Source organism: Chaetura pelagica, unplaced genomic scaffold, assembly GCF_000747805.2.
Source record: "Chaetura pelagica isolate M959 unplaced genomic scaffold, ChaPel_1.0 scaffold128, whole genome shotgun sequence".
NCBI classification, from domain to species: Eukaryota; Metazoa; Chordata; class Aves; order Apodiformes; family Apodidae; genus Chaetura; species Chaetura pelagica.
The window spans coordinates 1329471-1344973 of record NW_009954302.1 but is presented as its reverse complement, the minus strand read 5'-3'; the positions used below and the strand labels follow the sequence as shown (position 1 = coordinate 1344973).

At 40.3% G+C, this 15503-nt stretch overlaps 1 protein-coding gene across 1 annotated transcript in view; it reads right to left on the bottom strand.

Moving 5' to 3' along the window:
- The window catches only part of PREP (prolyl endopeptidase), a 159364-nt gene that overhangs the window by 14258 nt on the left and 129603 nt on the right, over positions 1 to 15503 (bottom strand). Inside the window, exon 11 of the mRNA XM_010003868.1 lies at positions 2947 to 3083. Within this exon, the coding sequence (XP_010002170.1) occupies positions 2947 to 3083 (137 nt within the window). The remainder of the gene's footprint in view (positions 1 to 2946; positions 3084 to 15503) is intronic.

Below are 15503 nucleotides of genomic sequence, written 5' to 3'. Positions count from 1 at the left end.
GGTTTGTGATGGCAATCCCCCAGCAGCTCTGCCAAGCCACTGATGGCTGCTCCATCAGCTTGCAGTTGCACTCCTTATGCAGGCTGTATAATTAATGACACTGCTCTAGCAGGCACAGTCCTCAAAATGCTAGCAAACACAGCTCTTCAGTCCAGAGAGGCATATAAAAGATGCATGTTTGATTTAAAAATAAACCACTGCTGTAACTGACTTAATGTTTTTGGCCCATCGTTCCTGTAGTTATTTCTGGATCCTCCAACCTGTTGCTTTGTTTCTGTTGCTTTCAGTGAAGACCTTCTTCTCATTTTTGGTGTTGGTGAAGAAGTGAAAAGCAACATCAGTTTCTGAACTAAGCAGAAATAGGCTCCCCAAGCCAGAGAGCTGGCTCCCATTAATGGGTGTGCAATACCAGTAAGAAAACCTTGTCCTGGGCTTGAAGAAACACCGGACAGAAATGAACCACTGCAAAGGAGAAGATGGTGTGCTTAGTGAAAAGTTTTAAGAGCTTAAAGTTAAAATTAAAAATCAGGAATATTTATGCAGGAACCTGTTTGCTTTTCGGAAGGTAAACTGGCTACTGCTTGGTTGCATTCCCATAGCCATGTCTCAGCTCAGGATCAGGTGGATGATGTGGCAAACCTCCCAGCCCTGCCCATTCTGTGCCTGCTTTCCTGCAGTTATCCATGAAAAAATAGGATTCAATTGTGGTGTTGGGCCGTGGCTGCAGCAGCACTTGGACCTGGGAACTACCCATGGAATATTGCAGTACATTGGAACAGGATTGTAGCCAAACATCACTTGTATCTGGTAAAGGGCAAACTAGACATCCCACCTTTCTGGCATAAATTCTCTATTAGAATTTCCTTTCTCTGATCTTGCCCACCCTACTTTTGGAACACACTTCCTCAAGGAGTACCCAATTATCAGGTTATAAAGATGCATTTGAAGGTTTTGGCTTTTCTGATCTTTCTATAGAAAGGCTGAGAAGGGACACACTGGTATTACAGGGAGAGAATGAGGAAGGGGGTGCCAACTGTGTTCCATTTACATTGTCAGTGGGATCATGTTTTTTGGTCTGGAGATGGTTGATAGTTCTCTGTGCATTTACTTTTGAGGGACTGTTGCAGATGGTATTTTATAAACTGTATGATAAAGGTTTCATAGTGGTCAGGAAGACACAGGCCACTCTTTCTATCTTCCTCTTTTCTGACTGTCAGCTGCAACCTCCTGCTGGTGTTTGCTAGGATCTTGTAAGAGTCAATTTTTGACTTGCCAAAATGGCAAATTACCATCCACTGCTTTGGGTTGGGATAGTTTTCTACCACCCCTGTGAGGTGTATCAGTTCAGCAAAGGCTCTAGCAAGCACCAGGGCCAGTGGATGGGAGCTGGAAGGAGATGCTATGAGATACCTTCTCCTTTTGCCAGCAGGCAGTTCATGTCAGCTCTGTAGCATGTGAAATTTTACCTTAAATCAATAGATACATAATATTTCCTTAAAAAAGAAAACATGGTAAGTTTTATCACAGTTTTCAGCATCTACATAAACTGGAATAAACCAGTGCTTGTGCCTAACCTAAAAAGGAATTTTAAAATGACTCTGGTTGTATAACTGCAAAGGAAATAAAAAAAATGTAGCTGTAGAAGGCAGATAAAAAACATTCACATAATCACAGAACACAAGGTGTCCATTGTTAGAAAAGGCATTTCCTTGAAAGAATGAGACACTGTAAATGCTATTTAGAAATAAAACCACAGTGACCTGGCAGAGAGAAAAATACAAAAGATTTCTTGAAGTGTGCTGACTCTAAAGCAAAACTGCTAGCACCTAAACTTAATAGGATGGTTTCATAACAGGGTTTTTTTTGTGTATGTCAATGAGCTGCTCTTCTATTATCTGGAAAAAAAACCTGCTCTCCATTCAGTTATTTGCATTTCTGTTTTCCTCTGTCTCACCCAGGAGCAATCCTTAGGTATTACAGACCATCACTGCCTCCTGGTAAGTCTATTCAAGTTCCCTTGCTGAAGAAATAAGCTTTTTCTTTAAAGAGATCATCTATTCAATAAAGCTTAGAGGTTTTTAGGGCTTCAAAATCCTGTTTTGCACACAGCAGTTTTGGTTTACAATGCATCACTTTATATATGCAGAGCCCACACCGTTGGCATCTCAAGACAGAACCATCTCTCCTCTTATTATGTGGGAACACAGTAGGATTTTGCTTCCAGTTTTGTAATCTCCTCAAAAGTATAAGATGAAAATACACCTAGATTTTAATTATTTACATTAATTCAAACAAATGTTCCATTTTCTTGAATATTTAGACACAGGTAATTGTATAACTTGGAAAAAGAGAAATCTTCCTATGTTATTAATTCAGCAAAGGGCCCAGATATTTAGAATCACAGAATGGTTCAGTTTGGAAGGGACCTTCAAGATCAGGATCCAGCCTCTGCTATGAGCAGAGACACCTCACACTAGATCAGGCTGCACAAGCCTCCTCCAACCTGGCCTTGAACACCTTCAGGGAGAGGGCATCAACAACCTCCCTGGGCAAACTGTTCCAGTGTCTTCCTGCCCTCATGGGGAAGAATTTAATGACTTTCTTAATGTAATGTATGCATACGGTTTTCTGCTCAGTGACAAAGCAGGAAGAGGTTAAGGTGTAACCCCAAAGGGCAGGGTACCTGCTGTAAACCTCAGAAGAGCACAGCACTTCCCTGCTCTGACACAGATTTCCTCTGTGACCATGGGAAAGTCCTTGAATTCAGAACTAACAAAGCAGACAAGTGATGCCTGGACACTGATGTGCAGTCCTTATGACCCCCATCTTGCTTCTCAGGGACCTGGAATGCATTCCTCTGTCAGATTCATAGTCCACCCTGCCCTCAGTCTGTGACAGTTGTTAGTACCAGATACTGCAGAAGAAGGTTGAAATTACCCTGCTTACCTGTAGCTTGGTGTAATTGATATGTTGAAGCCTCCATATCCATACAAGAAGGCAGGATGAGAACCATCCAATTTAATTCCTTTCTTGTGAATAATAAACATTGGGATCTTAGTACCATCTTTGCTTGGGTAGAAAACCTAAGGCAAGAGAAAAAGAAATCTGAAATGCTGTTATTGTCATAAATCTCCACAACTGCTGTGAGCAAGAATCAGAGGTGATCACTTCCATGGTGTTCAGTGGGTAAAACTTCCCAAACCATCTGCACCAATTGCCCAGGTCAGATTCAGTAATGGCATCACCTGCTTCATTGCTCAATAGTTCTGGAAAATGTCTCAAAATGAGACAACAGAAAGGGTAGGACAGTATCACTTTTATGTATTTTGTCCATCAATTCTACATACAAGGGAGTTTAAGAAAATGCTACAAAAACCCTACACAATTCTCTGCAAGGGAAGACAGCAACTGTGAAACTTCAAGAACTACATGGTCCATCATATATGAAAGTAATAATGTAGCAGAAGCTTTCATGTGTCTGTTACTGCCACAACACTGTGTGAACTTCCAAGCTAAATTCCATGCACACAAACATAGGCTGCAATTGCTTAACACAGATCCCATATCTCATTGTTTTGATGCACGTATCTGCCTGCTCTCATTTAGGACCCAGTGTGTCTTATTTTGCCAGTCAAGCAAAACCGTGGCTGTGCATGCAGTTTATGGCTTGTCATGAAGTTCTGGTTGACTACTTTTCATTGCTTTGGCTGCAGGGTCTTAATTTGCAGCTTCTAGTCTAATTAGAACAAAACAGTAGTAAATGAAGAATGACATTCTTACTGTTTTGTAGCATGTTTACAGACTCTGTGCTTTTAAGGAGAGAGACACTTTATAAAGCACACGATCAAGAGGACCTATTTTTGTAACACATGAACCTCTACAGTAACATGAACCCCTGCAACACATTTATTCTGAGCATTGCCTGTAATGTGAAACATGTTAATGGCCAGTTGAAGGCAAAACAATCACATTTAACTTCAGTTTCATCACTGCTACGGAAATGTGAGAAATTTCCAATGAAACCACATCCAGCTCTGAGGGCTTCACCAAAACCTGTAGACATATTCCAGATAAAATTCAGTGTTTCACAGCTCCCAGCAGATGGAAACATTCAGAACAGCCAGAAGGCATTTTAACAGAGATGAAATCACTGTTTCCAGTCACTGCCACAATTCAACCGTATCTTTACTGACAAAGCACTTATCAGAACTCACAGCAGTAGAATACCAAGGACTTTCATTTTTTAATATTTAGCTGATTACTATAAACAAAATATCTGATGGACAGAAGTACTGCTGAGGCTGGTTATGAGTTCTCATCAACAGGTAAGATTAAATATCCCATTAAATTAAACTTTTAAAGCAAAGCTCAACAAGAAAAAGATGCATGTCAAGGTGATATTTGCAATTTAAGTTTTCTTTGCTCCTGTCTTTGCTAAAATAACAATTACCTCTCCCTCCAAAATGAAAGAATAGGAGAGGGGGTAGAGTAGAAATCAATTCAGTGAGACACCAAGATACATGAAGCTATTCAAGCTTCTCCATATAGATAACTTTCAGCAACTGATTCAATCTCACCTTTAAATTAGGTGTTATCTCTGAAGCAAGTTCAATGGTTTATTCATGTAACCAATAAAGGGATGTGCTTCTATCTCAAAAGATTAAGGTAACCTGGAAAGGGCGAGTCCTAAAAAGAAGAATTTCTCCCGGTGGTATTTCATGCCTAATTTTAGAAGCTGTCAGCTTATACATGAGTAAATGCTCATAAAAGGGTACTACTGTTTTCTGCTTTATCACAGCTAGGAGTGATCCACTTGCACTGGCCACATTATATTCCTCATTGCTCAGGTATTTCCAAACAGATCCTCATGTCACTACAGACACCATCAGCACACCTAAGAGGATGAGAAATTAGCAAAGTGATTTTGGAGGGAAAAGGATTGAGGATAATGCTTCAGGCATATTGTTATGAATGATGAAACTCGTCATTCAAGGAGGGACATGCTAAAAATAAATCTTTTCAGCTTCTGGGAATGCACCAACAATGGTGTGTGGCTGACAGGGCTATTCCAGGACCATCCTGCTGGAGCAGCACAGGAGCCCTCCCAACAGCTGTAGCTAAATTGGTCTCACACTGAGGTCCCTGTCACATGGCAGAGAGGTCCTGGTGCCACAATCACTTTCAATTTAGATGCCACAACCTGAGGCATAAATTTATAATCCCTGTTCTTCTTACGACCCAGGGAGAAAGTAACACTGTTCATACAATTACTCATCACTACAAGCTCCATGAAGATTAAGCTAGAAGATACACAATCCTAGCCATTCTTCTTTAGTGCATTATATATATATATATTACACAGTCTTCTTGTTGTTTTATTTAAACTTAGCATTTGAAAGCAATTTACATTCAATTTTCACAAAAAAAAAGATATTGGAAGTTTACTTCCAAGACAGTTTACAGAGTAAGTTTTACAAGTAAATATAAAGGCTGTGTGACAGGATTTGTAAATCAACTGAGGACTTAAGTAGGATAAGAAAGGCCTGTACATTCACTCCTGAGGAGGTTTGTTCTCCTAATTATTATTCCTTTTAAAAGCACAGTATTTATAGCAGGTAAATCTTCCCTTAGGGAAAAGGGGAACACAGACCTCAATTCAGAAAGACTCAAAGTTTGTCCTGCCTCTGCAATGCCAAGAAGCATCCTCTCTACCTCAACTCACCAGGGAGCAAAACTACCTATTTCAGCTTTTGAAAAGGTAAAAGGATTCGAGAAAGGATGAAGTTTCTCTTTCATTTTTCTATAGACATAATATAGTCAGACATTAGAGACTTACACATATAACTAAAAATACTTTTGGCAATCATTCATGATGCACTTCCCTTGTGAGTAAATATGAAACCAGTACCTCTGAATATCAAAGGGAGTGATACCATCATCATAACAAATAAAGAAATGAAACTAATCTGAGTGTGCCACATAACTGAGAATACTTACAACTACTGAAATTGAATAGAAACTTCCATTTAAAAAAACCTAAAAACCTCAGCAATTTTTGAGAATTCAGTTTCACTCTTCCTTCCTTTCATAAGTATTTTCTCTATTTTTATATGGAGAGATGAAAAGATGTATGTAATTGCAATTGTTCAGGGGGAAAAAATGCATGAACACCTGAAATCATCAAACCTAAAAATCCTTCTAAAGCAAAAAACAACCTCAAACCTGTACAGGTTTAAAATTAACTTATCAAGGTAAGATTCAAGATGGGATTTGATATACTGCTGTAAAACAGAGAATGAAAATTAATATTAACCAGACATATAATTTTTAAGCTGTGAACAGTATCTGAATGTCTAGAAAACTTTTATAATTTTTCTTACTCACTCATTAAAGAGCCAAGAGAAATAAAATCCAATTAACAAATATTGATTTTGGCTTTTTCAGAAAGACTTATTTAATTTATGAAAACTAACTCTTGACTTCTGGGACTTGAAAACACCTCCTGAGTCACAACAGACTACTTATTCTTAGAAAGCTGCTAGTGATTCTAAAAATGTCTGTGAGCCTCTCTTTCAAGATTAAGTACTACATACCAGAGATAACAATTCTTTCCATGTCTTGGTGTGCTTGAGCAAAGCCAGGTAAGTTACATTTGTCATTAGACTGACATTCATTGTGTAAAATCATGCTGAAGAATTTTACATCAAACAACTAAAAAGACATCTAAGTAATGCAAGAATATTCCTTATTAAAAAAGAACGTTCAATAATGGTGGTTTAATAACACCAAGAAAGTGCCTTTAAAGTGAGTTTTGATGCTATGTCTTCCATACTGGTTTAACTGAGATGATTCCTTTTCATCTGAAACAGATCTGGGATGTAGCAGTCTTGTGGAATTTAGCAGTTGTTCTCTGTTTCTAGGTAGGACTGGCTGCCCTCACACCTGGCTGCTGTGATTCCACCAGTGTCCACCACAGTTACCAGCAGTGCTAGAGAAGCACAGTGTCCTGCTGAGCTCCAGCAGCCACGGGCCTGGCTGTGCTGAGCAGTGGATCAAAAGGAATGACTGACTTCATTTTTTATTCCCTGTAACAGCATTTCAAGCATTCAGTTTCACAGAAAGGATTTCCTTCATTAAGTGTAAAATGAAGATTTCTTATCACACACCAACGTCTGCGTTTTGAGATTTGGGGAAGAAAAGTGTAAGGAATTAATTATAAATTACTTCATGTCACTCATGTTTCCTCAAACAACACAAATGTGAAAGACTCACCAGTTCAAAAATCCTGCCCAACTATGACTGGAAGAGTAACATTAAGGGAACAGTCCATGGAGAAAGTTTTCTGACACAGATGGTGGCATCAAGGTGCTCAGAGCTGTATTTAGGTGCAGAGATAATGGCACCTGAGGCTGAACAATGCTACGTAGCAACACCTCCCACTCCCAAGTCCTAAGAGCTGCTACTCAGTTCCTCAGAGAGGAGAGTCACCAAGACCCTGTCTTCATACCAGCCAGTCTGAATGTTTCAGCACTGGCAAGCAGGGAGAAATCCCCTCCCTAAGATGCCAGGGCAGAAATCTCATTGATTCAGACAGAATCATGTGCTGCTGGGGACAACACCTCCCTCATCACCTCTGATCTTACAAAAAACCTAATAGCAGTCTGGGGCTAAAGACTATATATATCTAGCACATCATAGGCAAAATGCCTTATTTATTGCAGCAGTGACATAGACCCAAATATAAAGCCACCAGTGGCCCACAGGCAGCACTGGGAGAGCAGCTCACACTAAGCATCAGTTTTTGTGTTCCTACACACAGGATGAACCAGAAGTCAGGAGAGGTAACACAGAACTACTACCACTACACAGCAAATCCAGGGGATCTGAGGTTTCCTTTCTTCGGAGGGGGAATCCTCATCAATCTTCTTTAAGCCTCTTAAATCAGCTCCAAAGCAATTCTGTGTGGGTTGTAAAGCTTGCTTAATGCACAACTGGATGGGGGCCAAAGTAACTCAGCACACTAAAAATTCATGCAGGTAAAACCAAGAAAGAAGAACACTCACTACACACATTTGCAAAAGCACTATGAAAATAATCAGGAAACCTTTTAGAAGTAATTGTTTCATCACCCACCCACCGGGACAAAAAGCAGCCTCATGCTGCTGGAGGCAAAGTGCCAGGAGATGGTCTTTTAGAACAAATGTCTCCTTAGCAAGTCCAGCTGCCTGGCTGCAGATGAATGCAGGGAGGTATCTCACAGGGTGGTGGGAGGAGGGAAGGCAAGAGAAAATACAGCCAAAAGTTCAGAAATACTGCAGGACCAGCATGGCAGAAATTGCTTTTAAGCCACACTTTTCTGGACTAGTTAAAAGGCAGCATTCTGTTTACACACAAGCTTAGTGGTAAATGGGATCCAGTGAGACCTCTCTACTCCACTTTTCCAACCTGAAAGACTTCTTGGCTCTTCTCAAAACTTTTCCCCTCTGCCCCTTTCAGTGTGATCTCAGAGCTTCCTGCAGCAGAATAATTAGCATCTACTATGTACAGTTATTCCTCTTCTTTTATCAGTTTGCCTTAAAGAAAACTTAGTGTACAGTGCAGAGACAGGCAGATATCAGCTAGGTAACCCTTACCTTTTGAGCTAACTATAAATTCCAGTCATGTTAAACAGAAAGATCCCAGGGACAATGTTACAGTCTCTTTTCTTGAATTACCTCTGTGCTCAGACATTCAAGAAATATACTACTATGAAGCAATATAGCAAGAGACAAAAAAAGGGCTGTCTCAATGGAAGTAGCACAGTTATAAATAAAAACATAAGTAACAGCTGCTGGTTAGTGCAAGTTCTTTCACTAAATCAAGCTTTACTTCACTGAGAAAATTGCTCTGACAGGAGACAACCCACTGCACTCATGTGTAGGCATTAGGAAACAACACCACTCATCTTTCCCATGCTGGAAATCAGCTCAAGTTGTAAGGACAAACACTGTAAGAATAAAAATGTAGAGGCAACAAACCATGGGGTAAGCAAGGGGGAGACTTTACCTTATGCAAGCTACACCACAATAACTACACTTATTTATGCTTTTATGCTGTGGTAGGTGCACATGGCTAAATGAACATGCTGAGAAAGGGGTCTATTCACTCAAACAGTAACTGGTTAATTCAGCTTTTCTGTTTCTGCCTCCATCTTGCTCAAAACTTGCTTGGTTATCTCAACACAGCCCTGCTGCTAAGCTTCTATAGGACAAGAGGAAATGGGGTCAAGCTGCACCAGGGGAGGTTCAGGCTGGATATTAGGAACAATTTCTTCACAGAAACAGTGGTGAGGCATTGGAACAGGCTGCCCAGGGAGGTGGTGGAGGCACCATCCCTGGAGATGTTAAAAAAGGGGTGGACATGGTGTTTCAGAAGATGGTTTAGTGGTTGGGGGTTGCAGGGTGGATGGTTGGACTTGATCATGAAGGTCTTTTCCAACCTTGATGATTCTATGATTCTACAAGCTTCAAAAAGGTGACACAACCCCTGATGGTTTTTCTCCCTAAGGCAGGGGCATCTGCATGATTCAGGGTGCCCAAATCTCACCCACAAACCTGTATCTAAAAATTCTTGCAGGGAACAAATTCCGTCTTGACATCAGTAATGTGAAGTGCCCAGCTTGTGTCAAAGCTGTAAGAGGACCTACATATTCCACTTCCATTGCAAAGACATTCACTAGCTGGACAATTTCAGAGCATTCTGCTCTCTCTTCCTTAGATAATCATACCATGTTTACAGGAATCAAGTTGGCTACCCAAAACCAGAGGCATTATAAATCATTATCTACCTACAAATAGTGGATACTCTCAATTTCTACTTCTTAGTTTTGAAAGAAAAGATCATCTTCACTGGACAATGTGTGTTTGAAAATCAGTCCTAGATCACTTATCCTGTCAATATTTATTTATTCTGAAGGACTTTCTGAAATAAACAGACCACTTGAAAGTACTCTGAAGCACTTCTATGTGCAGTTTCTCACTCAAACGACAGCTACAAATAACTTAATTTCTGGGGGCTAAGCTTGAATTCAAAGTTACCCATTTGTGCCCCTACATGATTTAAAAACCAAAATGCAGCAGGAGAAAAAGAATCCCTCGAGAATGGTCAAGGATAAACTAAAAAATGTTTGGAGTGCTGGTTTAGAAGAAAATAATTCTAAGGATCAGATGCTATTGATTTCAACAGTTGTGTCTTGGTGACCACCCCCTTGCTGTGGAGACAGTACTTGAGGCTCATCCATTGTTTTCAGAGCTGCAGAACTCATTGTAGAACAAAGGACCCAACAAGAAGCAAGAAGAAGAAGAATTGTGAGTTTTTGTGACACTGTTGTAACAATACTTGGGTAAAATGAAACCAAAGTTAGTATAAAGCAATCCAGCAAAAATGTCACTTGATGGTGTAATTTCCAGACAGCCATCACAACCAAGATTTCATAACAGAACACCAAGAAGTGTGTTGATGTATCCCTATCATGCTGTTGAAACAAGGAAGAGAAAGATCAACAGCAAAAGAGGAACACCTGGGATTTTTTTAAGCTGTAAGACAAAGGAAAACTTGCAGCAATCCTTTCTTGGGCAAAATGAGACAGCAAAATGTAAAAACTTGTGGCAGTCATGAGGAATTCAACTACTTGTAAGTCAACAGATCAAATGTCCAAGGATGTCAACTTCAATGAATGCTAACAGTTCAAAACCACCAGTAAGTAGAAGGAAAAAGTCATCAATGCCCATATTAGTAAAAGATTCCCTGATTTTAGGTATTCTACCACTATGCTTTGGAGCTTTTCCACATCTTGTGTATTTTCAGCTGTTAGCAGTGACCACTGTGCACTAGTATTTTCAAATATAATTGACAAATTGGGTGAAAAGTAATCAGTTCAGGGAGCTGCCAGGGAGAATTTATATTTAACAAGCTACAACTAAGGAAATAATCTATTTCTTTGTATCAGTCATCTACAGAGTTGAAAATCTAGTTACTGTGAAAAATAATGATACTTCTAACAGGCTTCCCTTGTCCCATAAATTTCCTGCAACATGTCTCAAGGACAGAGCAGAAATAATTAACCTAAGGAAAGCTGATATTCTATCAGTACTTCTGGGCAGTGTTGATAAAATCAAATCAACCCCTAACTGAAGATGTAAACTAGATTACCCTTAATAAAACTGCACACTGATGAATTTGTGCTGCATCAGAGGCAGACAAATAGCCAACAGAAAAAACCTGACAGAATTAGTGACTGAACTGTTTCTGGGTGGAACTGGAACTGCCACCTCCTTTTCTTTCCCTTGGAAAAAAACAGCAACGTTATGTTAGAATGTCCCAATATTTTACATGCTTTCAAGAAGAGGGGTTTCCAAAGTAGAAGAACAGAAGACAGAGACTCTGAAAGAGAACAAGTGCCTCCCCTTCTTGCTGCCTTCTGCCTTTCACAAATACATGATTGGCTGAGAGATGTGAAGGTTGTCCAGGGAGTTTCCATCTTTAACAAAATCTACAGGAACAGCTGGTGAAATACATTAAAAAATTCACCACTTCCACTGAGATTTTATATTAGTTACATTTCAGAAAACTATTTCAATATTAAAAAATTACATTTTAAAATATTTTATAACTTGTCCATATACCTCATAGCACCTTGCAGTGCCTGAAGGAGCTCCAGGAAAGCTGGGGAGGGACTTGGGACAAGGGCAGGGAGGGAGAGGACAAGGGGGAATGGATGAAAAGTGGAGGAGGGGAGATTGAGGTGAGACATGAGGAGGAAATTGTGGAGTGTGAGGGTGGTGAGAGCCTGGCCCAGGTTGCCCAGGGAAGCTGTGGCTGCCCCATCCCTGGCAGTGTTGAAGGGCAGGTTGGATGGGGCTTGGAGCAACCTGGTCTGGTGGGAGGTGTCCCTGCCCATGCAGAGGAGTTGGAACTGGATGATCTTGAAGGTCCTACCCCAAACCATTCTATGATACTATGCTATTTTATTCTCAAGTAGCATGGGCTTCTCTAACAAGTAAACAAGTAACTACTATTGTCTGGCAAATTTGCTTAATTTTAAAACCTATTCTGTGACAGAGACAGATATGCACATGCACAGACAACTCTTACTAAACGCAAATCTCCTTCTCTGGAAACCTAACGGTTACTCAACAGACTCAGCTGGCACTGCCAGCATAGCACCAAAAAAGAAAACCAGAAGAGTCTGGGTGTCTTGGTGGCCTGGTAACAGAATTCATCACATGTGCCTGCAAGATCAATACCTCAAATGCTGACACACCCCAGTGCTGACTGACAGCTGCAATGATCCACTGACCTTTGCTACCTATGGGAATTAAACCAATGATTGTGGTCCTAGAGTGACCTGTCCCCAGTGTAGCATTATCATCCCAATGTAACATCCTCCTGGGAAGGCTCCTTGAGGCAAAGGAATGGATGGGCAGATGGATTTGCCAGCATTTAATACTATTAGAGATACTGGGAGTTGGGTCTTCTAATTGACAGAACAGAACCATAGAATCATACAATTGTTTGTGTTGGACAAGTCCTTTAAGATCATCAAGTCCAACCATTAACTGAGCACTGCCAAGTCCACCAAATGCTGATGTTCTAACTGGCTTGATTAAGTACTCAAGCCACATCTGAAGCCTCAACTCTCAGGATCAGCAAAAAGGAGGAAGAGCAAACCACTGCCATTAAAAAAGCAAACCGTCAAAGCATATTCCCAGTGCAACACCTCATAATGTGCAACCACAGACAAATTTCATCCTGAATGTTTCTGCTCCTGTAGAATGAAGTTAATAACTACTCCCTACCTTTGAGAAATCAAAAATTCCCACTGAGAATCATTAAATAGAATTCTTACTTATCTTGAGAATGAGGGAGTTTATTAAAATAGTAATGTGTTCATGGTTAATTACTGGAGGTGAGATCAATCACAGGAGTGAATATGAAAGCTGGAGAAAAAAGGGAAGGAATCTTTAGTGACTTGTTTAGAAAGAGGACATGAAACAAGCATTTTCACAACACATCCTCACTTTAATCTTTCTGTATCAGCAAAGAATCTACCTCCTGGAGGCTGCAACAGACATGTTCACTAAGGGTGTCTGAGTGAAGGACTTTTTAATCTTTTACCTAATGGCAAAATGTATTTTGCCATTCATTGTAAAAATCAAACCTATTTTTTATTCACAATTATCAATGCAATCATTTAGAGCACGGGAGGCTGTAAATCAATTATTTAAGGTCCAGTACAATTGCTTAAGCTCTTGTTTAAGACTCCTGTGTGTAAAAAGGGATTCTCTACACTACGTTCAACGGTTACAGCTCTGCTTCAATTCATGTTATTTCAGCTTGTTTTAATTAATTCCAAGAAAGAAATGGAGCACTGAATGCAGCTTGGGATCAAGTATGCCAGCTAACATCTCCACACACTAGAAAAGTGGAAAACAAACCACTGAAAATTCAAACAGGAGTTCTACTGAACAAGACATAAGAATAGTATTGCACAATGACTTAGTTGAACTACTAAGCAACTGCTTCTCTTGTAGGCTTTAAACAAATAAGTGTTTTTATAATATCTTGAGCATGAAGGATCTAGACTCTAACATTTTAAGGAGTTCTTCAACTCCCTGCACACTTAACAGAAAAACAAACAATCTAACTTTAAAAGCTTAAAAGCAGAGAATCACAAAGCCTATAAGATGATCCAAATGTATTTTAGTATTACCCCTCAGAGTGTGGGATCTGGTACTCTGCTAGTTCTTCTGGCAGCTCTGTGCTCCTCCATCCCAAACCACATTTCCATTGTTGTGCCTTCTGCTGAAAAAAAAATCTCCCAACATCCTAAACTGTGCAGCAAACCCCTGTGGTGTGGGAGACGGGGATAAAGCAGGCCGAGACATTCAGACCTTAAAGAAAGATTTGAACTGGATCAGTGAAGAAAGCAATGCAAAATCCTATCAGTTCATCCTGTTACTTGGAATACAGAGATCTGATTCCTACTTCAGACACTTAGGGAATATCATGGTCTGCCAGAATTACTGGGGTGAATTATCTGAAGTGCATTGGAAGGGGCTGGTTATGTATAAGGGGTGTAGAGTCAACTGCTACTCCTCTGCTCAGGCATAAGGATTTCAGAGTTCAAGAGTATGTAAGGTCATTATGGGAAATGCTTCACTTGATACTCTTCTAGACACCAAGTCCTTCATACTGACAATTTCCCCCCTTAAAAAGGAGTGTAATGTGGCTGCAAATGTGTAGCACATTTAATATACAATCTCTTGGCTTTCGGGAAATACAAGGTCTTGAAACTAGAGGACTATGTTTTCAGTTAGTGTTTCTTCACTGACCTGCAATCAGAAAAGGTAATGGCAGATTGAACAGTTGTTTGTAACAACCACAAGCCAAGGGTGCAAGATGCTAAATTCCCATTGGCAAACAGCCAGCGCTGCCACAGTTGTCACTGTGATTTTTTTTATGTCCTCCAGAGTGAGATCTTGGCACCAACCCCACAGTCATTGCCAAAACACTGGCAGAGACCAGGGCTGAAGACTTAAGTCTTCTTCCTAAGAGCTCTGATGGATGCAGCTCACAGCTCATTTCCCCCCTGCAAGAAGGCAGGTGTCTGCCACACTGTGGCAGGCACTAAAACTAGTGCATTTTTTCACACCCACTCCCCCTCCCCCATATTTCCTCATTTTTTTCCTCATTGCAATATGGAACCACAAGTATATAAAAGGAATAAGATAGGAACAAAAACCAGCAAGCAACTTGTTTCCTCCAAGTATTAATTCCTCCCTTCCAACCCATGAGATTGAGGCAGCATTCAAACCCCAAGTACTCTTAGAAGCAAGGAATCAAAAATCAGTCCCCTTTTGGCTGTGCTGGATTCTCAGGAGGAGGAAAAAAGGATGCCAAAACAACTTACTTCCCTGAAGAAAAGGGGAGAATTGTTTGTTTCTGCTCAGAGTCAATGTAAAAAGTCCATGCCTCTCTGCTCTGGTATGAAAGTGCTTTTTCATAACAAAGATAAAATCAGAGCTCCTGAATTTCTCTCCAAACTCCAGTAATCTATTCATATATACTTAAATAAGGGAAAGAACCAGCAGTAAGACCATCTCTATATCCACACTGAAACAGTGTGATACTGTCAGCTCTTGCACTGCTAAGCAGGTTGAGCTTAATACAACTTTAATGGCACTCTCCTTTCCTCTGCTGCCCTCTGCTACTTTTTATTTTGATGAGGGAATCTCATGCTCATGGAATCACCCCACCAGCAAGGGCAAGGTCCAGGAATAGTGAGGGCAGGTGCTACACACAAGCTTCTCCCACAACTCTGCCAATCAACCCAGAGTCTGATTCATCTTCTCTCAGTATTTTCCTGAAACAGAGATTAACCCCTGTGCCAAACTGCATGGTGTAAAGTTCCACTAGGAATTAGAATGACTGTAGGCAAATTTTCCCTATCACCAACTTGAAAA